Source organism: Neofelis nebulosa, chromosome 9 (assembly GCF_028018385.1).
Source record: "Neofelis nebulosa isolate mNeoNeb1 chromosome 9, mNeoNeb1.pri, whole genome shotgun sequence".
NCBI lineage: Eukaryota > Metazoa > Chordata > Mammalia > Carnivora > Felidae > Neofelis > Neofelis nebulosa.
In genome coordinates, this window is record NC_080790.1 from 38315591 (window position 1) to 38342180 (window position 26590).

The 26590-nt window shown below is 44.0% G+C and overlaps 1 protein-coding gene across 5 annotated transcripts in view; it reads left to right on the plus strand.

The window, feature by feature from the left end:
- Positions 1-25682, plus strand: part of IL36B (interleukin 36 beta) — a 31975-nt gene extending 6293 nt beyond the window's left edge. The window contains exons 1-5 of one of the 5 annotated variants that reach the window (XM_058683345.1): positions 4552-6569; positions 7561-7593; positions 8147-8254; positions 10893-11032; positions 21771-25682. In XM_058683345.1, the coding sequence (XP_058539328.1) occupies positions 6515-6569; positions 7561-7593; positions 8147-8254; positions 10893-11032; positions 21771-21881 (447 nt within the window). In that variant the 5' untranslated portion in view covers positions 4552-6514 and the 3' untranslated portion in view covers positions 21882-25682. Of the gene's footprint in view, positions 1-4551; positions 6570-7505; positions 7594-8146; positions 8255-10892; positions 11033-11824; positions 12126-21770 lie in introns of those variants that run through there. The other 4 variants (XM_058683341.1, XM_058683342.1, XM_058683344.1 and 1 more) reach the window with 4 other exon arrangements.
- The last annotated feature ends 908 nt before the right edge of the window (positions 25683-26590 follow it).

Consider the following 26590-nt stretch of genomic DNA (forward strand, 5'->3'; position numbering starts at 1 on the left):
CTGGGGTGAATTATTTCTTTCTTTGGTCTCAATCCTGACCTACCCATATGAGGACTGGTTTCAGATTACACGGGGAAGCTCATGAGAAGGTGTAATCTAAGAGATTACACTGAGAGAGGGGGATTTTGGATTCTAGGAAGGAATTTAGAACCTTGCCACCAAAATCACAATTGCAGTGAAAACAGTTGAGTGGGATGTTTTTCTGCTGAGCTGCTTTGGGGCTTGTATCTTCCGGCACCAGGATGGCTGAAGGGCAAAGACCACTTCCTGAAGCTGGACTTGAAGATACTCTCCCTGAATTCACAAACGACTGGGCACAGGGACTAAAGATGCTGTCTCCGGGACACTGAGAACAGTGGCTGTAATTAATAATCCTCATGTCAATAAAACATTGCTTTTTATTTCTCAGCCTTTAAAGAGTTGTTTAAAAGAAGATTCTTACCAAAGCAATACATGTCTATGATTGAAAACAATATCCTGCCCCAATCATATTTCCATGAGGCAACTGCTAAGTCTTTTTCAGCTCTTTTTCCTCCATGTGTCTAGGTATATGTTTTACTCCTATTTCTTGAATTACCAACTTTAGACATTATCTTTTTTTTTTTTTTTTAAAAAGTTTTTATTTAATTATGAGAGAGAGAGAGTGAGCACAAGTGGGAGAAGAGCAGAGAGAGAGAGGGAGACACAGAATCTGAAGCAGGCTCCAGGCTCTGAGCTCTCAGCACAGAGCCTGCTGCAGGGTTTGAACCCGCGAACTGAGAGATCATGACCTGAACCAAAATCGGATGCTCAACTGACTGAGCCACCCAGGTGCCTGAGACATTATCTTTTTTACCAGACAGATGGCATTTGCATCCCTACTATACAAAAATCATGTGCTCTTTATCTATTTGCTAAAGTTAATAGAAGTAGTAAGTCAAACAAAATATATTTATAGAGAGTTAGATAAACTTTGGGTGGTCCTGTCAGACAATGCTCTGGTATGACATTGGAAAGGCACACAATAATCCTTTCGCCTTTTTCAGAATTTGGATAACTTCTCTGAATGATATCATTTTCCTTCAGCCTTTTCTTTTTAGGGGTAAGGAATGCGGGGGGAGGTACATGGGGTGGAAGTGACTTGCAGTGACCATTAGTAGTAGGTTTGGGAATGTGATCCTCTTGATTTCAATTTCCATCTCCTGGTGTTGGGGTGTTAGGAAGCACTGTTTGAGAAATTAGCAACAATTACCCAAAGCAAGACAGCAGAATAAAGTATGATCCCCCTTGTTCCCATCATTGGGGCTGTCTAGCAGGGTGTCAGCAGATGACCCACCCAGGGTGGAACATTCCTGGCCACCTAAACATTGTTATGTAATGGTGTAAGTGCTGAAATATATTGTGTATCTATATTTCTCAAACTTGAAGTAATATCAGAATCATCTGGGGTCTGAACTACAAGCTCAGGTGTTTGGGCTCACTCTGGACCCAGTAAATTAAAACCTATTCCCTGCATAATTCCTACTTAGTAGGTTTAGAGCAGGGCTGAAGAATCAATATTTTACTAATGACCTTAGGGAATAGAATGCACTCCCACTGTTCACATGCCCACAGGGCAGCTGAAGACAAAGCCTGGCTAAGGTCAACTAGCAGAGTGATTTTATTTGCTTGGGTAGCCAGTGACTCTTCTGTGGTTGATGCCTTCTGGTGGACATTAACAAAAAATACAAACATCTTCGCATTTTGTGCGCATTCCCATATGTCCATCCACATGTCTTTACTCCATATCTCCTTATCTTTTAGTCTTCTGATCAGTGAGCGGGCATTGACCACTGCCCAAGAATCTATATGTATTGTCCTTTTGGGACATTGTTTTTTTGTTTCGTTTTTTTGGGACATTTTGTATTTTGTTTTGTTGTCTACTTGTGTGTTCTTGCAGTTCACTGAATTTCTTTAAGAGGGTTATTCAGAGTTCTTTGTCAGACCATTTTTCTCCATTTCTTTAGGGTCAGTCATTGGAACTATATTAACTTTCCTTGGCGATATCATGTTTCCTTGATTATTTGTGATCCTTGTGGCCTTTATTGGTGTCTGTGCATTTAAGGAAGTAGGCACTTCTTTCAGTCTTGGCAGGCTGGCTTTGGAAGGGAAAGCCCTATACCAGGCAGCTTGTCCAAAGATTCTGCATGGGCTTGTTCTGAAGTTCTCAGACAGGCAGGTCTGGTGCCTGGATCAGCAGGTGGGCAGACCTGGTGCTTGGGTCCATAGGGGCCCGTCTGGTGTCTGGGTTCACTGGGACAGGCCCAGTGCCTGTCTGTGGTGGTGGGCCTGGGACCCAGGTCTATGTGGATGGGCCTGGTGTCTGGGTCCACAGGAGCTGGCCTGGAAGCTGAGACATGGAGGCCACCCTAGCAGTTGGGCAAGCCTGAGCCTGGGGCCATGGGAGTCAGCCTGTAGCCTGTAGCTGCAGGGGCCATGAAGGACCACTCGAATCCACGGGGGCTGGCTTGGAGGCTAGGGCCCAGGGAAATGTCTGGAGACTGGAGCTCTAGGATCCAACCTGGTGCCGGGGTGGGCTGGGAGCCTGCATCCATGGGAGCCCATGTGGAGCGTAGGTTTATGGGGGGGAGCCTGTCTAAAGCCTGAGGCAATGGGGCTGGCCTGGTGCTAGGGTGAACAGGTGGCCTGGACCCACAGGAGACTGCCTGGACCTTGGCCAATGGTAGCAGCATGGCACGGGGGCAGGCCAGGACCCTCCTTCCATGGGAACTTATTTGGGGTCTAGGTCTGTGAAGGCTGGCCTGGGTGCTGGGGCAGGCTGGTAGCCTGGGTCCATGAGAGTGAGCCTGATACTAGAGAGGGCCAGGAGTCTGGATTTGCAGGAAGTTGCCTGGAGCCTGGGTTTGTGGGGGGTCTTCCCAGTGCTGGAGTGGACTGGTAGCCTGGGTTTGTTGGAGCCCACCAGAAATCTGGGGCATGGTAACTGGCCTGGTGCCAGAGTAGGCCAAGAGCCTCAGGCCACAGAAGTCAGTCTGGTGCTGGTGTGGGCTGGTGGTGGAGTCTGCTGTGAAGTCAGTTCCTTACTTCACTCTTCTCCTGTGAACTGGATGTCTCTCTCTATGCTGGGATACTCTGGCTTGGGGGATGGGTGATGGGAGTAATATGAAATTATATTTCCTACCCTTTTTTCAATGTATCTTTTCTTATTTCTGTGTTCCACCCAGATGCTGTCATCCCTCACCTGAAATTCTTAACTCTTGTGAAGGTATTTTTGTGTATGGATAATTGTTCAAATTGATGTTTCTGGGAGGCAAAGAGTGCTAGAAATTCCTATACCCTCAGCTTGCTTTACTCTCTAATTCTCTCCTCTGCTGTGTGTTGTCTGTTGCCAAATACAAATTTTGGTTTATTTTAATTTTATTTGTTGTTTTATATTGTTCTAGAGATGCTGTTTAATGCTTCCAAATCTGCCACTTTTCATAGTTTGCTATTCTAGGAAAACATCCATGTTTGTCATTTGCTTCTTAAATATGGTTAGGATAGTTGTTTTAAGCTCTGTGTATAATAATTATAAAACCAGATGTCTGTGTATGTTTCTACTATCTTGCTTTGTCTATTTTTTTGGTTCTTGTTCTTGTGATCTTGTTTACTTATATGCCTGGTGATCTTCAACTCTTTGTGGCTTGTTGCCTTTGTAAAATTATTTAAGTGGCTCTGCCCTCCTCTAGATGGGTTTTCTCTTTTTGTTTCTGGTGGAAAGCATTTGGCCTACATTAAACCAAATGCAGTTTGAGAGTTCCTGGCTCAATCAAACTGTGAGTACTCAAAGGTAAAATCCTCATGGCCACAGCCTTCCAGGAATTACTTCTTTTCTTTATATCTTTCCTTCACCCACTTTGTTCAGTGCCAAGACCATCTACTTCATGGGTTCCAGAGATTGGGTGAATCTAGATCTGGTTTGCTTGCCTAGTCCTAGGCAGCCCCTGAGTCCTGATCTCTCTCTCTATCTCTCTCTCTCGTGCTGGTGTGACTAGAGTATGGCATGGGTGCATGCTATAGCAGCACAGAACATATCGTGGCTTTAAGGCTCCTTTATTTCAGATCCTGATTCTATATGTCTGGGATAAAGCCTGAGATTCTGCATTTCTGACAAGCTGCCAGATGATGCCAATGCTGCTGGTCCACAGATCATACTCTGAACATCAGGGATGTATAGAACAAGGACTCTTTCATTTAATAACTTGGCAATATGTGAACAATAGTCAAATTGAGTGATGGGAATTGTGCTATATAAATTGGGAGAGATTTATGGAACCGAGGGGACTATGTTAGACCATGACCTGACTAGTGAAGGATAGATATGGGTCCATGCCATATCTATCCTTCACTAGTCAGGTCATGGTCAGACATAGTCCCCTCGGGTTCCTTGAGAGAAGCTCTATCCTCAATTTATATTAGGCTACAATTCCCATCACTCAATTTACTATTGTTCACGGATAGTTGCCAAGTTATTATTGACAAGAGGCCCTTTTCAGGATACAACCCCTGGATGCTCTCCATAGGGAGCATAAGTTGAGGTCTTGTATTATCTGGTATCACCAAAGCCCCCATCACCTCAACTAATGGCACTGTGGACTAAGTGCCTAGGCTACACGGAGCTCCATGTATTTATAGGATGAAATAATGAATCTGAAAGGCTCCACATCTTATTAGCTGTGGTCCTGAATGAATTTGCATTAGTATATGCAACATCCATATCAATGTGTCCTGAATGTTTGCTTCTTTGTACCTTATGGCAGGACATTGAGATCCTCTCTTCAAGATATCCAAGTGGGTCCAGTCCTATATAAGGAACATGGGGGTGATGTCATAGGCTCTGGACTTTCTTCTTTGAGCATGGAAATCAACTCATGCTAATGGATACCTGGGGAAACTCCTCTTCATAGCCGCAGATTGATTTTGAATCCTAGTTTTGACTCAGACATACCTACTGCACATTTGAGTATGAATGCTTCATGATTCCACACTCTTGAGGGAATGGCTATGGAGCTACTCAGGACAAGATCATAACGACCTTTATATCCCACTGTGCAGTGAGAATCCCTTGGAAGACTATATAGTGTGAACTTGAGAGTGTCTTTATGTGTTAGGTAGGCTGATAAGGTAGCACAAATGTCAAAAGCTAGGATGATCTACTGGTAGTCAAAGCAAAAAGGCTGGTAGAGGCAAATAGGCTGATCTGGGGTCTAGTGACAGACATAGGAGACTCAATAGGCCAGTTGCTACAGGAAGGTGTCATGTGCTGGGGACTTTGCATACTCTTCTTTAACCAACACAATAATCCAACAAGGTACAATGCATTCATATAACAGTCATCTTGGGATCAGAGATGTGAAAGGATTGTGCCAAGGACACAAGTCCAAAAGTTGCAAAGCCTAATTGTGAACATACATCTTTTGAATACGAGTCTCTGGCTCTTGAATACTAAACTACTGTCTTAGTCTGTTTTCTCCCTGAGAAACCCTAGCATTGTTTCAGAAGCTGGGGAGGCTAAGGTATTAACCCACCAGTCCCTTCCCCCATTGGCTGAGGTTGCTATTGAAATAAATACCCTTGAGGTGTGAAGCAGACAGGTGCTAGAAACTGCCACAGTGATGGTGAACTCAGTTGGGCTGAAGGGATTGGGGCAGGGTATCTACAGCATTGTCTAAGCTTTCCTTCAGGGAAAACCTAATGTGTGTTCCTAATGTGTGTTTGCTAGATTAGAGCACTGGAGCATCTGGGAGGCATACTCCCTGCCCCACTAATCTAGGTCAGTGACCTATAGTCCATGATGGGCAGGGTGCCCAGGAGCTGGCCTTGCCCAGGGGAGGCTCCCTTGAGTGGAGAAGCAGCATGCATACAGGCTCTGAAAAGCTAGAGAAGCATACACTGGGGTGTTTTTACCTGGTCTGAGATTGGTAGAGAATATGGTGATTGTGAACCAGGAGTGGTTGCAAGCTACACAGGTCTTAGGGGACCCATTCCTTCCTTAGTCTACTTCCTACCTTGAACCTACTGGGGGCTTCCACTCCTAGGAATAACATTCCAGTGTGTCATTTTGGGGCAAAAGAATCCAGTCATCAGCCCTGGGGCAGTCCCATAATGTTTCTTCCCTCAAACTCAGTGTTGATGACTATATTTCCTGGTTGTTGCTCTTAAGAGCTTACTTAGCATGCCCTACTTTTTCAGGGTGAATGGGCAAGTCACAGTCATACTTGGTTGACATTTACATAAAGACTCACTGAATCTCTGCACCAGGAACCAGAAAATATTCAGCGTCAGGCAGTCCCAACCCAAGTGAGGTAGAACCTCCTTCCTTCCCTGTGTGTATAAAAAGCTTGGCACCTGTTGGATTCAGTCAGAGCACCTAAGTCTGGAAGAAGCCGTAGTCCATAATAACAGATTACAGGTGTAGTCTGAAGTCATGAAACCTGCTGATCTTTGATCTTCTCTTGCTTCTGGGGAGTCCTAGACAGCTTTCCAGAGCCCTTGGATGCAGCTAGAACCTTTACTTTGGATCCAGGGTAAAAAGCATCTCTTGGACAAAGGTAATTTGAGCTCAGAAGCCATGTGTCTAAGCTTTCCTTTGGGGAAGACCTAATGTGCATCTACTAGCTCAGAGTACTGGAGCATCTGGTAGGTAGATTCCCCTCCCCACTAATCTAGGGCAGTGATCTAGAGTCCATGATGGACTTCTCTCACTGCTGTCCTTGGGGAGCCTTGGGGGACCTTGGTGGAAGGCACAGGATACTGGAGGAGCTAGGGCTACTTCCAAGAGTACAGGTGATGATTTGCTTACTTCCTGTCCATGGATAACTATTGAATCGGGCACTGAGGATCCTGAGGCAGGGAGGGATATGAACAACTGGTTCTCACTGTGGGGGAGCTTGTGGCCTTCTTAGGGAACTGTGCTGGTGCCCTAACCAGAAGCCCAGGGACAGATGACTCCTGACAATCAAAATGCCTAATGGAACTTGTGGATGTCCGTGTGCAAGATCCTTAGGGATGCCTCTTTGGATGAAGAATGGGGGAAGATGGGGGTCAGAGAGGCCGATTTTCTGACAGTTATTTAGTAGCCAGGATAAGTGACTTGAAGACAGGATAAGTGGTGACTCACTAGATATGTGGGAGGCTAGAATGGAGATAGATGCACACTCTCCTCTCCCTTCCTTTAAATCCAGAGACTTGGTGCACTGAACAGTGCCTGAGGTGTTGCTCTGGAACCTCCTAACAATCACAGATGTGATGGATAGAGGGCATCCCAAGGCCACTGTAGTCTGAAGAACCAGGACTACCAGTCATGATAGAGATGGGAGTTTCCATTTGGGGTTTTCTGGCCTTGGAAAACCCCCTCCTTAGTCTCAGATGTGCATCTGGGACAGGAGCTTGGAGGCAGCTTTCTTAGAAGAATTTTTACACAAAATTCTGGGGTTGGAAAGGGGAGAGAACTGGATGACATGTTTTCTTCTTCCCTTTTCCACAAGACCTGCTGCTGACAACCTCCTCTCCATCATCTGATTTACCTTGTCTTCTTCACAGGAAGCTCTGAAGCCAACATGGCCACCCCCCAAGGTGAGTGGTGAATCACAAACCAGCTTGCAAATATCTCCATCCTGCCTCACCAAAGATAATACAGTACAAGGGCCCCTATCATTTACTTAGCTACAGATGCATTTGCTCTTGCTAATATACTCAGATCATAAAACGTGCATTTGAAAATCTCAGAGCATTTAGATCTTTTCTTATTATGTATATTTGGAATTTATTTACTTCGTTAAACAGCATAAAGAAAAAAACAAGAAATGATGACAAACTTAAATATTTTTGGCTTTGTTACTACCCAGAGAGTATAAATTAGAAACAGACAAGTCACTGATATCCCTAGAAAAAAGACAAACCTTGAAAATCTCTTGGGGAGTATAAATGCAGGTAGATTCTTACAGATGCTTTGATCCACAAACCAGCTCCTGGCTTATTTCCCCTCCCTTTCTCCTTATAGCCACTCTTTCTCCGAGCAGTGAGCCTACCCCTAAGGATTCAGAAGTCATTATGACCAGGATGCAGCTAGAGTCCTGAAGTTTATAATAACCTTATATGTGTTTTGTGCTTTTCTGTCTTCTGGCAGCGGTAGACTATTCCAGAATCTTTGGTGTTCATGATTCTCTACAGATGGTGTGGGTCCTGAATGGAAATTCTTTAATAACAACTCCTTTTAACAACAATGTCAGTCCTGGTGAGTGACAATCAAAGCCACTTTTTCTTCTTAAAGGGGCACCAGTTCCACTGGAGATGGGGCACCAGTTCCACTGGAGATGGGGCTGAGCTTGCATGAGCTTACATGCCTTCGGCCTGTCCTGCTTCTGGGACCAATGTCCACAGGAAGGGCAAGCAAGGACAAGATGGTTCCCTTCCACAGAGGAAACCCTGCACCTAGAAATGAGGGGATGAGGGGTTGGCAGCCCTTCTTACCAAGAGAAAATGTCTTCAGATAAGGAGAGACTGTCCACTCAAACAGTATTTGACCTTCTTATTGGAGTTTTTCTCCTTTAAATTTCAACCATTACTACCTATGTCCTCAGAATCAAACTTGATCATCTTTCCACTATACACTTTCCTAATTCGGTGTTCTCTCTTCTAATATTGGGGATATTCCTTCCTCCCATCAAAAGTCAATCTATCTCAGCTTCTTTCCCTCTTCTAGGACTTCAATGTTTGATTTAATTCTTCTCTTCCCTGTATATTCCACCTTTGTCTTTCTACTGGATCCTTTCCATCACTGGTATATGTGCTCTAATATAATATTGCTAAGTTTAATAGAAATTCCACCTTCTCTTGATCCCCACATTCCATTCCTACTTCCACTCTTTTTTCCCATATGCTAGTCTCAATACAGTTCTATGTACCAGTCATAGCCAAACTTCATGGAAGAGCTGGCTACATAACTTGTCTCTACTTCACCTTCTGCTCATGTTTGCATCAAACAACATGACTTCCAAACTGTTCTCTCAAGTTCCTCTTCCCAAGGTCACCAGAGACACTCTCTGTCCTCATATTATTTGGTTCCTCAGCTGCAGTCAGCATAATTGGTAATTCTTTCTTTCTTGAACACCCTCCATCTTCTCCTTCTGTAGGAACATTCCCTTGTGGTTCACTGGCTTCTCTTTGGCATTCTCCTTTCTGACTCGACTTTTTCTGTACAATCTACAAATACTGGAGGTCCTCAGATCTCAGTCTGCAATCATTATACAACCCCACTGAAGGGATTGGGAGCTGGTCTCTTGGATTTATGGATCCAATGCCTCTATCACTCTGGCATTTATGCTTCCAACCAGAAGACCCTCTGAAAAATTTACCCATGTCCTCTTGATATCCTCTCAGACATCTCTAACTTCATCTATCCCAAGCAGAACTATGGATCTGACCTCTCAAAACTGCTGATCAGCCCAGTCTTCCCTATCTCCATTAGTGGCACTACCATTACCTGTTTCCTCCAGCGAGAAATGCAAGAGATATCCGTGATTCAATCTCTGTCCAGTCCAACAGCAAAGACTGATGAGTCTGTGTGCAAAATATGACTTATTTCTAAGATAATATCATGTCTCACCTGGACCACTGCCATTGTCTCCTCACTGCCCTCCTTCCCACCTCATTTGTGTAGCCTCTCATCCACTCTCTACAAAGCATTAAGAGTGACCATTTGGACTATGTTAATTGAACAGTGTCTTTCCTATGTGTTTGTGTTTTAGGGGTGGGAAGTGGGGGCTAGTGGGGACACCTTAGGGACTCCAGTCTTCTTTCAGAGCTACACAGGGGCCTTTACCCATCCTTTCTCCATAACACTCTCCCTCCAGACCCCCTCCATCATCCTATTCCCATGTCTTCGTATACTAGTTTCCTCTTAACTTTCAGATCTTGGTTTGCATTTTACCTCTACGGAGAGGTCTTTCTTGACTCTTCTATGTAAATTTGGTCTCCTACTGTCTCAGGCTTTGGTTCTTCCCTCAAAGCAGATCTTGCAATTTATTGTGGTTCTGTCATTTCTCTGCTTACATCTTTTGGTCTCATCTTCCATAGGGGGAATGACAATGTCTCTCTTATCCTCATCTAAATCTCTGTGTGCTCACATGCATCCTTGTCCCGAGTCGGCATTCAATAAAGAGTGTTGACTGGAGAATTCTCAGCCCGCTGCCCAGAAGGATAGAAGCAGAACACCCAGGCTCCTGGGCTAAATTAGTTGGGAATTAAATTTAGCTGATAGTGACAGGAAACCCACATAACTGGGACTTAACTAAGAAGTTTACTTTAAAAAAAAAAAGTTTATTTCTTTCTCATGAAAAAGAAGGCCGAGCAGGCAGGCTGAGGTTGGTATGGTGGCACTGTGATGCTCCCATGGTCCAAGGATTCTAGCTTTCTGCTTTACCAAGCTCAAGTTCTCCTCAACCATCATCCACGTATTTGAGGCAGGCAGTAAGAAGATACAACGTGTAAGAAAGGAGCTTCTCCCAGATGAGTCAACTCCTTTTAAAGAACATTCTTAGAAGCCCCACACAACACTTCCATGTTTATCTAGTGGGCTACAAGTTCAGCATATGATAAAATTTAGCTGCAAATGTGGTGGGGAATTTTATTTTTATTTTGGGGATGCAGTGTGCCCTGGTAACATCTGGGGTTCTGATATTAAGTAAGTGAAAGAAATGGGCTTCAGATAATGATGTAGGGTCTCAGCTACATGATGAATAGGAAGAGGCTTCTGGGGGAGTCCTGGCTGCTCAGTGTCCCCTTCACTGGGAGGAGGAATGTCAGGTCAGAAGGACTGTCCTTTCTGCTCCCTGGAGCCTGATACCTGTTTCCATTTTTCCTTGTGTTTCCAGTCAGTCTTGATTTAATGACATGTATGGACAAAGAATTCCATGATGCAGGAAAAGGCAATCCAGTTTACTTGGGAATCAAGAACAACCATCTTTGTCTTTTCTGTGGAGAAATTCAGGGCCAGCCAACTTTACAGCTTAAGGTGAGTGGTTGTACAGCTAATGAGAGAAGCACTGTGAGATGTACTTTTTATTTCATTTAACATATCACTGAAGAAAAAATAACATTTTTTCAATCCTGGATTGTTCAATTCTTGGCTGTCCCCCAAGTCAATAAATGCTGCTTTTGGTGTGGGTGTAACACTCATTTTAATGTGAAAACATTCTCCAAAAACCAGAGAATACACCCACGAGAATGCTTCAGAAAGGCCAAAGAATGGTGGTTTCTCCATGCTCAGTTTTCTTTAACTACCTCCCAGAAATCCCCCACGATGCTGGGCTGCTCGCACTTAAACAAAGGCCACTGTATGACAGAGGAGACAAGGGGGAGATTGTTAGTCTGGATTTTGTGGATTATATGCCTATGGTTCTGTCCTGAAGGTAGCATTTATAGTTATGAAGCAAATCTTTTTGGTTATGATGAAAGCTTTAAGATCTAAACCCACTCGGAGGCTGGGAATCTTGTGAGACGCCCACACCTGTGGGTGGGTGTCCACCAAGAGCACCCACAAAAGAGACTTAAACCTCTCTCTGTTCTCAGGGAAGACAGTGCTGTCTCAGAGAATCAGAAGCATCTTGTATCATGGGATCCTGGGGTAGAGTCAACCTATTAGGAGCCAGTGGGTTGCCTCTTCTGACACCTTGTGTCCTTTCATCTGGTTGTGTCCCTGGCCCCTGGCCCTCCCTTTGGGGAAAGCGGTCACTCTCAAGGGCTATGTTAGTTTAGACCCCTTCTCTCAGTAATCCTCTCTAATAAACCTTTTTCCTAATCCTAGGAGAAAAATATCATGGATGTACACAACAAGAAGAAAGCACAGAAGCCTTTTCTCTTTTTCCATAATAAGGAGGGCTCCACCTCCACTTTTCAGTCCGTCTCCTACCCTGACTGGTTCATAGCGACTTCCAAAATAGCAGGACAGCCTGTCATTCTCACCAAAGAGAGGGGCAAAAATTACATCACTAACTTCTATCTAGAGCCTCAGGACTAAATTCAGCCTGGGCTGTGGGTAACTGATTCCAGGAAAGAGGATCAAGCAATCAGAGAATCTTCCATTCGGAGACATAGTAGGTCATCTTCATAGACCAACATGCACTGATGCCCATCCATAGCCCCACCTCATTCTCGTCACCCAAAACTACCTTTTCCTCTAGATGGCCATTTGTGCACCATGTTTCCTCATATGAACATCACCCCAGTATGAAACCTGAATCACTTTTTATTCTTTCCTGATCTTGTCCCACTATCCACTTAGTTGCCAAGTCCAGTTAAGTCAACATCCCAGATGCTTCTTACGCACACCCCTCTCTATTCCTATTCCTTCTGACAACCTATGGCCTAGAGATGTGAGTTCCAAGCATTTTTGTTCATACAACCCTATCAATAAAAGAGTATTATTTATGGGGCGCCTGGGTGGCGCAGTCGGTTAAGCGTCCGACTTCAGCCAGGTCACGATCTCGCGGTTCGTGAGTTCGAGCCCCGCGTCAGGCTCTGGGCTGACGGCTCGGAGCCTGGAGCCTGTTTCCGATTCTGTGTCTCCCTCTCTCTCTGCCCCTCCCCCGTTCATGCTCTGTCTCTCTCTGTCCCAAAAATAAAAATTAAAAAAAAAAAAAAAAAAAAAAAAAGAGTATTATTTGTTAATTCTCTGCATGTATTATGATATGTATTCCCAAAGATGAATCTAAAGTTTCTATTTAAGTAATCTTTACACCCCATGTGGGACTTGAACTCATGACCCTGAGATCAAGAGTCACGTACTCTTCAAACTGAGCCGGCCAGGCCCCCCACCAAAGAGGAATCTAAGGATTAATGTGAAATACAAATGAATGGGAAGCTGTGAGCTGTACATTTATGATGTAGCCACTTTTCTGTGTGTACATATGTATGCTTCCATTAAAAGTTCGCTTTTAAAACGAAAACAGATAAAGGTGAAAAAAAAATTTAAATGTCTTGATCATCATAACAGATTCATAATATCATTAGTTAATAATTTGACATGTAATACATACTTTGATTAAGAGTAATTATTTACCGTAGTGAATTTAAATCAACCAGTATTTCAAAGATTCACTTAAGGGTGCCTGGGTGGCTCAGTTAAGTGTCTGACTCTTGGTTTTGGTCATGATCTCACAGTTCATGAGTTCTAGCCTTGTGTCGGGCTATGCTCTAGCAGTGCGGAGCCTGCTTGGGATTCTGTCTCCCTCTCTCTTTGCGTCTCCCCCGCTTGCTCTCTGTCTTTCTCTCAAAGACAAACAAACAAACAAACAAACAAAACCAAAAAACAAACTGCCCATGGTTCTGAGCTAATCCTTGAATCCCCTCTTACATCCTGGTGGCAGGCCTCGTACTCCAGTCATTGCTGTGCAACCAGCTCGGAGAAGGTATAAATAACCTGACAGCATGTTATCTCAGCTACACCAAGCATCTGTCTCTCTCTGCTCGGAGGCTCCTAGGACACCATGGGGAAAGACTTGTAGGAACCCACTTGGCACTCACACATGTACACGCTCGGAAGTAAGAGGGAGCAGCCCCACGAGGAACCCTTGACCGTCGTGGGGAGGGGGTGGGAGTAGATGGGAACATGCTACTCGCTGTGACCATTCAAGTGCACAATTCTGAGATGCATTCTACCTGCACAGTACCTCGGAGGGTCCCAGTAGGATTGAGTCATTGTCAACCATGGCAGTGCTGAGCTCAAGAACATAGCCTTGCATTGGCTTGCCTCATTTCCCTGCTTCAGTTTCTTCAGGCCCCAATCCTGTTCCCTGGGGTCACTTCTCATTATCGGAATGCAAGCCCTTGTCTCAGGTGCTTCTTTCTGGTGTAAACCCAGGGTAAGGCAGATTCGGTCAAGGCGAGCTTCTTTCGTTTACCAGCTACTCCCAATGCATTGGATTTCTTCCCTCCATGCCTCTGCGCGTGCTTTTGCAAACATCTCAAACACTGTCATCTCTGTGTATCTTATCCGCCCCTTATGTCTTCCTAACATCCTACGTCTGTCTAAAGTGTTCAGAAGCCACTCCTCATCCTTCCAACGAAATACAACATCTTCTCTTTTCTGAGGTCTATAGCACTTTACCTTATCCTGGGACATTTCTTTTGTTAGACTCATGCTGGAGTTTTTTTTCCTTGTCTTGGCCTCTTTGCTCTCTTTTCAACCAAATTCTAGGTACATTAGAAGGCAGAGATTGTATCTTTGATAACCCTATACTCCTTGGCTGCCAGATCTTGCCCCCTACATGGCAGTTGTTGAAACAAATGAATTCTCACTGCATGTACTAGCATCTTCCATTGATACTCAAGTGTGTCAGAGTGGAGTCTGCTCAATCAAGGCAGAGACAGCCCTAACTGCAATAAGGGCACGAGGAACATGAAAGCTCCTCAGAGAAGGTGGGGAAGGACAGCACAGAAAGGCTGACTAGGAGCCTCCCTGTCTCAGCTTTTCCTCCTCCTGTGCCAGTCTGACCTTGGGGGACTGCAATGATGTCAGGATATCCTCTCAGGAGAGGGTGGATATAGAAACAAAGCACAGCCCAGAGCTTCCCAGAGAGCCTCCAGCCAATGCCCATTGGCATCTTCTTCTTGGATTTTGTCCAAACCCTCACCAACGTACATTCATGCACTCATAAACCATTTGGGGGCACAGGAAAAGGACACCAGGGGAATCCAGTGTTTTGGTTTTTTTCTCTGACAAGGTCAGGACGCAGCACCAGATGACCCCAAGGATGACTACGAGAGACTTGTGGCAGCAATGAAATGGACATATAGTAAGCAAGTTTTCTGAGAAGGGTAATGCGAGTAATGTGAGTTCTGTAGGTAGCTGAATGTGTAGGAAGAATAGTAGATAGTGATGAAACAAAAACAATGTAACCCTAGGCTGTGCTTGTAAATATTAGCTTCTCAGAAATCCCAAGAGCACTGGACATGAGCAGGGGGTAGATGGCCAGCCCGCCTACACTCTTCTGTCTGAAAGAGGAGGTGAGGAAGTGGTGGTGGTGAAGGAGGAGGAGGGGGAGGGGGAGAAGAAGAAGGAGGAGGAGGGGGAGGAGGAGGAGGAGGAACCATAGAAGGAGCCAAGAGGTATTCTCAGATATTTTACTGGCTCTCTTAGTTCCAGGGAGGTTTTAGTCTATTTGGGCTACTGTAACAAAATTCCATAGACTAGGAGCCTTAACAAACATGATGTCTCGCAGCTCTGGAGGCTGGAAGTCTGATATGAGGGTGCCAGCACAGTCAGGTGAGGGCCCTTGGCAGGTTGCAGACTTCTCATTGTGTCCTCACATGGTAGAAGGGGAGAGGAAGGTCTCCTAGGCCTCTCTTAAATGGCTATTGGTCTCATTCATGAGGGCGCTGCCCTCATGATCTAATCACCTCCCAAATGCCCCACCTCTTAATCTGATCACACTGGGCATTAGGATTACACCATAGGAATTTTGAAGGACTCAGACATGCCTATTCCCACACCCATCTTCTCCTTCTCAGTTACTCAAGACAGAAACCTAGGAGCCATCCTTGATTCCTCCTTTCCTTGGAACCCTACCTCTAATTCCTGAAGTCTGTCTCCAAAGAAGGCTACCTTCAAAAGACATCTCCAGTACACCCATCTCTCTTCAACTTCTCTGCCACTCACCACTCCATACCAAGTAGCAGCGATAGCTCACTGGTGTTATAAATCAGACTCCTGACTCGTGAGTTCCGTCTGCTCCTCCCTCTGCCCATTCAGTCTGGTCTCCACAAGCTGGACAGGGTTATCTCCATAAATGGAAATCTAAGCTATGTAGTTTCAATGTTTACCCCTTCAATGCTTCCATTTGCACTTATAAGGAAATGCAAATTCCCTACCATATTTTCAGGGTTGCCTGGATGGCCTGACCCCCCTGCCCAACCCCTCTTCCAGGTAATTCTCTTTCCATCTCTATTCTCAGTCATGCCAATCTTTCAGTTCCTTGAACCTGCCAAATTCTTTACAGCCTCAGGACCTTTGCATATGATGTGCTCATGCACATCCCTATACCTGTATCGTTTTACTCTGATTCTCTGCCTTTCTGGCTCCTTCAAGTCACTTCTTTATATGTCACCTTCTCAGAGAAGCCTTCCTTGACCACCATGTCTGAAGTAAGCCCCTTCTTCTACCTCCTGAATTTTCTATCTCTCGTTTTTGACTGTTTATCCTTCACACAATTTCTTTATCTCTACTTCCTCCTTACGTACATTACAGTCCTTGATTGCAGGGAAGTAACGTTTGTCTAGTTTACCACTATATCCCCAGTCCCTAGCACAGTGTTTGTGTTTAATAAATATATGTTGAATAAATACATTGCTAATAAATTAATTAGTGAATGAATGATTGAGGATCTGCCTTCCTTCCCAGGGAGCCTGCCCTCCTTCGTGAGATTGGCCTCATTTAGAATAAAACCTACCTTCCTGTTCCTACGTCATGGAACGTCATGGAAAAAGGAGCTCCCGTGTCCACAGAGTCCTTCAGCTTTGTGAAGACTACTTCTGTTGCCTTCTTTAACCTCTCTTTCTCCTCTGACGTAATCCACCAAAGAGGGAGAACAGTTCTTCCTCACTCCTGATGTCTCCTGCCATCACACACCTGTTCTCTGCTCTCCCTCCCTTCCTCCCTCTACCCAAGTGGAGGCAAGACCATACACCCTAGTGCACACCTACTGTCCTGGTGTAATTGCCAGTACCACCACCTTTCCCTTTCAAAAGTGCCATATTTTATGATAAATTATGTGGTCACCCTACTTATTAGAAAAAGGGATAGTGTGGCTCAGTTGCTATTTGCCTATTTTCCACTGGGAACCAACTGAATTGAAGAAAGCATCCTTATAGATGTGAAATGACAGAAACATTTTGTGGAACTGTCCTGAGTCAGGTGCCTGGACCCTGTTCTATCTGAACATGGAAGCTCCCTGGTGTCAGGGAGAATAGTTTCTCAGGCTGAATGAAGGAATTCTGGTGAGGAGCACCTCCACCTGACAGGTCCCCAGCTTCTCAGAGTCCAGGGAAGGTCACCCCTGTGAGCATCCTGGTCCTTAAAAACAGATTGAAAATCCCTCTGTTAGGAATCCAGAAGATAGAGGCACTTTCTCCAAGACTGAGATTCTAGCTTATAGCTTTTCCCAGGAATCTCTTTTCAGTTCCCAGTGCCTGGAAAGTGTGGGCTTTTCTAGACATTTGTGAAGACAGAAGACTCTTCTAGCATTCCCTATGCCAGCAGAGCTTGAAGGGACTGTGGGGTAATATTCTTCAGAAGCAGTTGGTGGAAACTCCCACCCCAGCTCAGAACTTTGGGATATATAGGAGGGTGGAAGATAATCCCAGACGTCCTCAAGACTCATGTAAAGAAGATGGGGTTGGCAGAAGGCTTGGAACCATGAGATTTTTCTCTAAGGGAGCAATGGGTCAAGTGATGAGATGCTGAATCCCAAAAAGAGTTTGAGCCTGGGAGTTACTTAAGTCCTTCGGACAGTGCTTAACAGTGGGTAGAGGCAGGGTGACACCAATAGTCATATCATCCCCGACAGCCACACACCCCCCACCTACTGAAATCTGATGAAACCAGACTACACCCAAGAGTGTGGGAACACCTTCCCTGCAGATCCGAAGCCAGTGCCCCACAGAGGGGGCTGTGCCTTTCCTATTTTTGCTCTTTGCTTGCAGCATTTTGGCCCTAAGCCTGGTAAAAGGGTTCCAAAACCAAAACATCATCTCCTCTTCCCCTACCATTCTGAGAAAAATGACAAGAAAGTTAGGACACCTTGACTGGGTATTGTTAGGGCGCCTGATAATCAGGTGGGAAAGTGGAGTGAATATTGCAAAATCTAAAGAAGTGACTGCTCTAAAGGAAAATTAAAAAAATGAAATATTTTGACGTTTATACCTAGATGATTAGATGGCCACTTATAAATGGGTTGAAAAGCAAACAGACCAAGGAGAAGAAAGACTCAGGAGTCATAGGATGGGGGCTTAGCCCTGGAGAGGGGCATGGGGATTCCTGCGAAGGCATAGAGAATACCTTTCCTGAAAAGATCTGAAGATTGGGCTAAGAGAAGGAAGATGGTGTGGGGCAAGATTCTGTTGTTTATAATTATGAATTCAAAAAATTCTATCTAGCCTTTTTGAAATGTTTATTTATTTATTTTGAGGGGCACAGAGGGGCAGAGAGTGAGGGAGACAGAGAATCCTAAGCCGGTTCTGCTCCCAAAGTGGGGCTCAATCCCGTGACTGTGCATCATGACCTGAGCCAAAATCAAGAGTCGCATGTTTAACTGACTGAGCCACCAGGCACGCCTCTATCTGGCTTTTAAAAATAATGTGTATATTACAGTGATAAAAATTAAAATGAATTAAAATAGTATGATGCTGTGCCCTTGTTTTACTCATCTGGAAATGTCTTTCTTTTTTCACTGGGAATGGGAACTGATTCCCTTTTAAGGAGATAAATATAGGAAATACAGGAGGGTTTATCTAAATCACAAAAATGGCATCTTTCCTCTTTTCTCCAGAGAGGAAAACCAAACCTCTGATGAATACACTTGAGAACACCAAGCTCATTTTTCACATTCATTTTCACCTGGATGTTGGAGTTTCTGCCTCAATCCTTGTCTTTCTTGGTGACAAAGTCAATGATGAACTAGAACTTCCATCCCCTGACCCTTCTGTGGGTGCCCAAATAGCTCAGGGCACCTGGACAGGTCATTCTTGGGCCTTCAGAGGCCCTTGAGCCAATGAATGAGTAAGTACGTGATCCTGTCCAGAGTGACTCATCCTGCTTTCTCAAAGAAAGGAACCCAGAGATGTCCCTCTCCTGGTTTAGAGTAAGGTGGATACTATTGGAGACCAGCCTTGGTGATTCAGCCGATCAGAGGAGGCCATGTCTGGGCAAGACGAAATCTAGGGCTGCACTGCCCTGCCTGCATTCTACCTGTAGGCAATTTGCCCTTCCCTGAGTTTCTCCAGTCTGGAGAGTGTAATTGAATCACGGTAACTATAGCATAATAATTGCTAAACTAAACCTGAATCTATAGAGTGGGAGGAGCCCTGGCTCTAGATTCCTTCTTCTGACCCTTAGGTATGTTTGTAAGTGCTTGAGAAACAAGTGGCATCCCTCTCTGTCCCTCTCCGTGGTGCGCACGGGTGTCTGCATGCATCTGTGGCCGCGGATAGAAGCTGTGTATCACCGTGTCCAGGTTGTTTCTGCCATGAACTTCCACGGATGTTCCAGCATCAAGAATGCTTTGCTCTTTCTGAATTCCTTTGAGACTTGTTTGTGGGTTCTCTCAATAGACCAGAGAGTGCAACTATATGCTCTTTTGGAAGACTTGGCTCCTATAGAAGACCCAGCTGGTCCATAATTTCTGTTTTCGTACATTCTTCGAATCGTTATATGAATAATGGGATTCTTCTGCATCCTTTTTGTTGTCTTTTTATTTTGTCTAGTTTTAAACACACTCAAGTGCCCTTTAGGCAAATGAACTTAGTAACTGCCAGATATGATTTAGAGGCAAATTCTCATCAAAATCGAATACTAAATTTTATGTGCTGATTTGACTCTTCAATTGACTCAGCTCAATTAAAGGAGTGCATGCTTGGTACTACTAAATTTGCATGGATAATTTTGTGTTTCTTAGCCTAACTTAGTGTATGCATCATAATTAGGGTAGTTCTGCAGTGAGAGAATTTCCTTGGGCATTTCCCTCCTTGAGGGAATGAATAACAGGAGTTTCAGTGAGCCTTTGAAGCTGACATTTGAAGTTCAGTGGTATTGTTCCTTCTGAGGTTAAATGATAGCTTGATGGGCACCTTCTTTCCCTCCACTACAAAGCCCTAAGTGGGGCTGAGATATCCCCAGAGGACAGATTGTATTGATAACTTGGGCCAGGAAACAGCTTTCGATCTGAGCTTTGCACTTCCAAACAGGAAAGATGCTTTTTTTTCCCCCCTTCTTGCTATAAGATGGGGAGAGGAGGCTTTAGAGAACAAAGTATCCAGACCAGATCCACAATTCCAGCTCCAGAGGGCTTCTCATTGCTGGCTGGGCTCAGGGATCTGCCCAAGAGAGTGAAAGATGTGAGAACTAAATTGGCTAATGGCATAGTATTTTTTTTAAATTTTATTTAAATCCAAGTTAGTTAACATGTAGTGTAATAATAACTTCACGAGTAGAACCCAATGATTCATCACTTACATATAACATCCAGTGTTCATCCCTACAGTGCCCTCCTTAATGCCCATCCCCCATTTAGCCCATCCCCCCTCCCCTCCCTTCCAACAACCCTGAGTTTGTTCTCTGTATTTAAGAGTCTCTTATAGTTTGCCTCCCTCTCTTTTTTATCTTGTTTTCCTTCCTTTCCCCTATGTTCATCTGTTTTGTTTCTTAAATTCCACATATGAGTGAAATCATGATATTTATCTTTCTCACTGACTTATTTCACTGAGCATAATACCCTCTAGTTCCATCCACATTGTTGCAAATGGCAAGATTTCATTCTTTTTGATTGCCGAGTAATACTCCAGAGTGTGTGTGCGCGCGCGCGTGTGTGTGTGTGTGTGTGTGTGTGTGTCATATCTTTTTTATCTATTCAGCTAATGATGTAGTTTTAACCCAAATGCTATTTACGTCTGAGCCACCTTTGCTGGTCCTCTGTGCAGAGCAAGTTAATATCAGTCCTTCATTTTCTTTTCTTCAGTCACTCTTGGCTTCTGACCAAAAACCAGACTCTGCCCTTTTCCCATCTGGGACCAGCAACAGTTGAGAGGGAAGGGGCCCAGAGCTAGGGGACCAGAAGGCTAGCTGCCCAGGAATGGCCTTCTTTGAGGCCAGACCCGGGGGTGGGAAGTAGCTGGATCACTCTGAACATTTTCCATTTGGGAATTTTGAGTTCCATTGTTAGAAAATTTAATCTCTCCCCAGTTAGGATATATATATTGTTAGAGTTGAGTTTTTATTTATTATTAAAACAAAAAGCCCAGCTCCGCCAAGACCTGAGTGTCCCCTCAGGGAATGTCCTCAGTTGGATGGTCTTGAGACCTGATGGGGGTGGCCCGGCCAGACTCTTGCTTGAACAGAGACTCAAGAGGTGATGATATGTTGTGTGCATAAAGTAAATATGGACACTTGCAAAAAACCCAAAACCAAAACCAAAATATGGTCATTGTGTACCAGATCCTGTCCTGTGGTACTTCTATTTCTTTGCAAATAGAGGAGCTTTCTTACCAGGAAGTCCAATGGTTCTGGACGTGCCCATTTGTTTTCAGGAAATCTCTGCTCCATGTTTCTTCTCTAGAAGGTCCAGTTCCTATAGAAAAGAAAGTAGTTTCCTGATGGGAAATATTTAACCCAGCTGTGACCTCTGGTTGCATCACTGTGATAGTTCATACAGAGTGAGATATATGGTAGTGGGTGACATCCTTGAGTCTCAGTCCAGTCTGGCTACAAGCCGAGGAGGCTGACTAATGTTGGGGAAGATATAGGATAGTGAAGACTAAGTCTCAGATGAGAGACCATGGGATTGGTTATTTTAGGAAGTCATGACCCCAGAATGCAGGGAGAAGAGATAAGCTTCATGACTTCAAGGATCAGTGGTAGGAGAGGGAGGCAGAGAGACAGAAATGAGGACAAGAGATTGAGCTTCAGATGGATTCAGAGACAGGCTGGGAGAGCCCATCCCCTCCTCTCAACTGCTCAGTCTCCATCTATGCCTGTGTTTCAGGTGATGAACTCAGCAAGGAGACTGACTCAGTGCGAAACTTCCCATTGCAGACCAGACAAAGCACGTCCTCGTGGGATCTACTTCCTTTATCACCGGACTGAAGGCAAGTAGTCATGGGTCTAAAGGGTGAGGACAGAGAAAGGGTAGGGTGGCCTCAGATTTCTGCATCTGGCCTCTTGTTTCTGAGTTGGATATCAACTAGTGAAGATTGGACTTTGGATGCCAAACTCACTCCAGGCATCTTGGTGTCCAAGGAGGTGGCCAGTGTGTGCTTTGTAGGATGAGGCAGGCACCAACTTTGAGTTCTGCTCTTTCTTGACCCTTGACCATTACAAGCTGAATGACAGAGAGTCCCGCTGTGCACTCATTACAAAACTCCGTGAACACGAAAGAAGGAAAAATCAGATACCCCCAGACGTGGTCACCACCCTCACCCTGTGGGCATCCTCACTATGGCACATTTCTCCAGCTAAAAACACTGATTAGCTTTGTATTTAGTTGGGTCAAGAAAGATTTTTAACATAGCTGGAGTAACTATCAAATTAACATACAGTATGTAACTTCCAAAGTTGAGGGAAGGATGAACAAAGGAGAAACAAACAAAACCTCACTCATCCAGATGAAGGCACTAAATGAAGGAGAAAAAGAAACAAGAGAAAGAGAGAGAGAGAGAAAGAAAGAAAGAAAGAAAGAAAGAAAGAAAGAAAGAAAGAAAGAAAGAAAGAGAAAGAAAGAAACGAAAAGGATGGTAGAAATAAATTGACATATTTCAGTAATTAGTCAATTTAAATTAACTTTCCGGTTAAAAGAAGGTTAACAGACTAGAAAAAGAAATACTGCAATGTGCTAATTACAGGAGACATCCTTAGAACTAAAAGGCATGAGTTTCTTTCAGTGTCAGTGAGTAGGCTCTGATTGGACCAAGACTTGCCCAAAACCAACTACAAGACCTGGTGGGAAATGGGGAGGGACCCAGAATGCATTGGTGACCAAGCATAAGCAAACACATGCAAGCACATTCTGCAGGGGAGTAGCTACTTGGAAAAATATGTCCAATTTTCATTCTGATGGCAGGCTTAAGCCGCACAGCATAAGACAACTAAAGCTAAACCCTAAAGTCCCCCTTGAAGAACCAGGGGACAGATCTGGGACAACCACAGCACTGGAAAGTAAGGGGGTAATCTTAGAAGGAGAGAGGCAGGGGCATCTGGGTGGCTCAGTAGGTTAAGCATCCGACTTCGGCTCAGGTCATGATCTCATGTTTTGTGGGTTTGAGCCTCGTGTTGGGCTCTGTGCCGACAGCTCAGCATCTGGAGCCTGCTTCCGATTGCGTCCCCCTCTTTCTCTCTGCCCCTCCTCTGCCCCCTTCTCTGCTTGTGCTCTCTCTCTCTCTCAAAAATAAATAAACACTTAAAAAAAAAAAAAAAAAGGAGGGAGGCAGTGAGGGAGAGCTCAAAATTCCGTGTAAAAAGTGCCCAAATCCCTGGCTGACCCTCGAGCTATGCCTAGAAGCCCAGCTAAAGGTAAAGGAACTGATCTGACATTATTTACTGCCACTTGAGGGACAGGGTTTGTATTTTGAGTCTAATGAAGTTACTGCATGGTAGAGCAGAAATACAAATTTCTTCAAAGGAGTGTAACAGATATAGAGCCTCTGCAATATAACATTTATAATGCCCAGGGAACAATTCAAACTTACGAGGAACAAAGAATGTGTGCTCCTGTGTCAAGAATTATGGCAATGACGACCAACCCTGAAATGATCTAGATGTCAGAATTAGCGGGCAAGAATTGTAAAACAGAACCATATTAACAGAATAAAGGAGAAATGCCATATGATTATTTCAATGGCTACAGAGAAAACATTAGGTTAAAGTTAACCCCTACTCATGGTATACACTCTCAGTCCACCAGGAACAGAAAAAACTTTTTCAGTATCTAAAAGGGCATCTACACACACACACACACACACACACACACACACACACACAAATCTACAGCTCACACTTAATGGTGAGAGACTGGATGTTTTTTCCTGAGATCGGTAATCAGCCAAGGATGGTCGTATTCAACATTTTACCAGAGATCCTAGCCATTTAAATTAAAAATAAATTAAATTAAAATATCCAAGGAATAAAGACCCGAAAATAAGGAAAGCTGTCCCTATTTGCAGGCGATATGATTGTATGGAAAATCCTGAGAAATCTACAGAACAACTACCAGAACTAATAAGTGTAAGGTGGCAGGATACAGTGTTAATATAGGAAAGTTAATTGCATTTTTTAATGTTTATTTATTTACTTTGAGTGGGGGGAAGGGACAGAGAGAGAGGGAGACACAGAATCTGAAGCAGGCTCCAGGCTCTGAGCAAGAGGTCCGCACAGAGCCTGATGTGGGGCTGGAACCCACGAACTGTGAGATCATGACCTGAGCCGAAAGTCGGACGCTCAACCGACTAAGCCACCCAGGCGCCCCCCCAATGGTATTTCTTAAACAAATAACAAACTTTCTTTAAAAAATTGGAATATAACATACACAGAGGACACTGCACAGCTTATCAGGATATAGTTTGCTGAATTTTCCGATTATACACATAAGCACCCAGAAGCAGCCCTTACTCCTTGCAGCCACTATTTCTACCTCAGGGTGTGGCTAACCCCTAGCCTGATGTCCAACATCATGGATTAGTTTTCCTCAGTTTTGAATTATGTAAATGAAACAATACAGCATGCCTTCTTTTTGTGCTTGGTTTCTTTCGCAATATTATGTTTGAGAACCACCTTTGAAGTTAAGCAAAAAAGCAAACTTTAAATAAATAACACACTTGAATGATTTTTTTAAAAAATTCAGGTAGGATGAAGGGAACAAAGTGAAAATCAGTTCTGCCTCCCAACCCATTTTCTCATTTTCTTTTTTGCCTAGAGATAATTTAATTGACTTTTTCCAGTTTGCAGACTATCTTTGGAGAGAAATTTAGGACACAAACAGGCCTCTGAATGTGTACTTTTTCCACATACATGGTAGCACATGCTACATATAGAAGAGGACCCTTCAGAGGATGTACTTCTGAGATATTTTCTGAGTCAACCTACTCTTTCTCCATCCCTGTTGTCATTGTTCATTCACTGTTGAAGAATAAGGGGCTGTTAGTTTGTGACTGTCCCTCAAGTTGGGATTGTCTGGCGTTTCCTCATGATTAGATTCAGCGTATGCACGGTTGGCAGGAACATTCCAGAAGAGATCACGTGTCCTTCTCAGTGTATCATCTGTAAGGAGATGCCTTGTGTTGGCTTGTGCCCTTACTGGTAAATGAAATTTTGGCCACTTGGTTAAGGTGAGTTTGGCTAGGTTTCTCCACTGCAAAATTACCAATTTTTCTTTTGTTTAAAGATTTTTTAAAATTATTTATTCATTTTTTAAAATATTTATTTTTTGAGAGAGAGAGACACACACGGAGTGTGAGCTGAGGAGGGACAGAGAGAGAGGGAGACACAGAGTCTGAAGCAGGCTCCAGGCTCTGAGCTATCAGCACATAGCCCGACATGGGGCTCGAACTCACAAACCGCGGGATCATGACCTGAGCCGAAGTCAGACATTCAATCGCCACCCAGGCGCCCCACCAATTTTCCTTTTGTAATTGATAGGTAGTCTGTGAGGAGATTCTTTAAGGCAATGTACATCTTGTGCTTATCAAACATTTGCTTAAAGGTTTTAACTCTTGTTGATGATTTTTGCCTGAATCAGTCATTACTATGATGATTGCAAAATATTACTATGTTTATTTTTATTATCCTTGAACTAACTGTATTTTTTTATATGTTGACAGCAAGCTGTTAGAAAATGAAATAAAAAAGCAATTCCGTTTATAATAAAATAGGAGAGATTTAACAAAAGATGTAAAAGATCCATACATGGCTGTAAACTTAAAAATGGTCAAGATGATAAATTTGTTAAGTGTATTTTACCACAGTTAGATATAATGATAATAATAATAATAATAATAATAATAATAATAAATTAGAAAAGACAAATATGTAAACACTTATATAATAACTGTTATATATTTTTTCTGCCTATCGTTTTTTTTTTATTTACATATGTAGCTACACAGAGTTCTTTTTTTTTTTTTTTAATTTTTTTAACATTTATTCGTTTTTGAAAGGCAGAGAGAGACAGAGCATGAACGGGGGAGGGACAGAGAGAGAGGGAGACACAGAAACAAGCAGGCTCCAGGCTTCGAGCTGTCAGCACAGAGCCTGACGCGGGCCTCAAACTCACGGACTGCGAGATCACGACCTGAGCCGAAGTCAGCCGCTTAACCAACGGAGCCACCCAGGCACCCCAGAGTTCTGCTTTTTTAAAAAATAATTTATCAAGTTAGCTAACATACAGTGTATAATGTGAGACAGGAGACCATCAAAATCCTAGAGGAGAAAACAGGCAACAACCTCTTTGACCTCGGCCACAGCAGCATATAGATATTAAAAAAAGAAGTAGTCCCTGGTTCTTGAGGCATTTGTGAAAGGAGGTGATTCTACTCCATCAGTGCTAAGTGTCACAGTCAGAGCCAAGGAAGGCTTGAGGCCTCCTCTGGGGGAGCCCCAAGGCAGTTGGCCTGGCCTTGTCTAATTCTGCTACGGATGATCACTGGTCCAGGTCCTCTGTGGAAGGAGACAAAAAACAAAAAAACAAACCCCGCGGAGGAAAGACTGTCCAATCCAGCCTGGCCAAGAGTGGCCTCTCTGTGGGGTCATAGCCTTGCACCCAGAGCCTGTGCTTTGGCTGGAGAGGAGGAGGCTATGGCCCAGAAAGCAAAGATG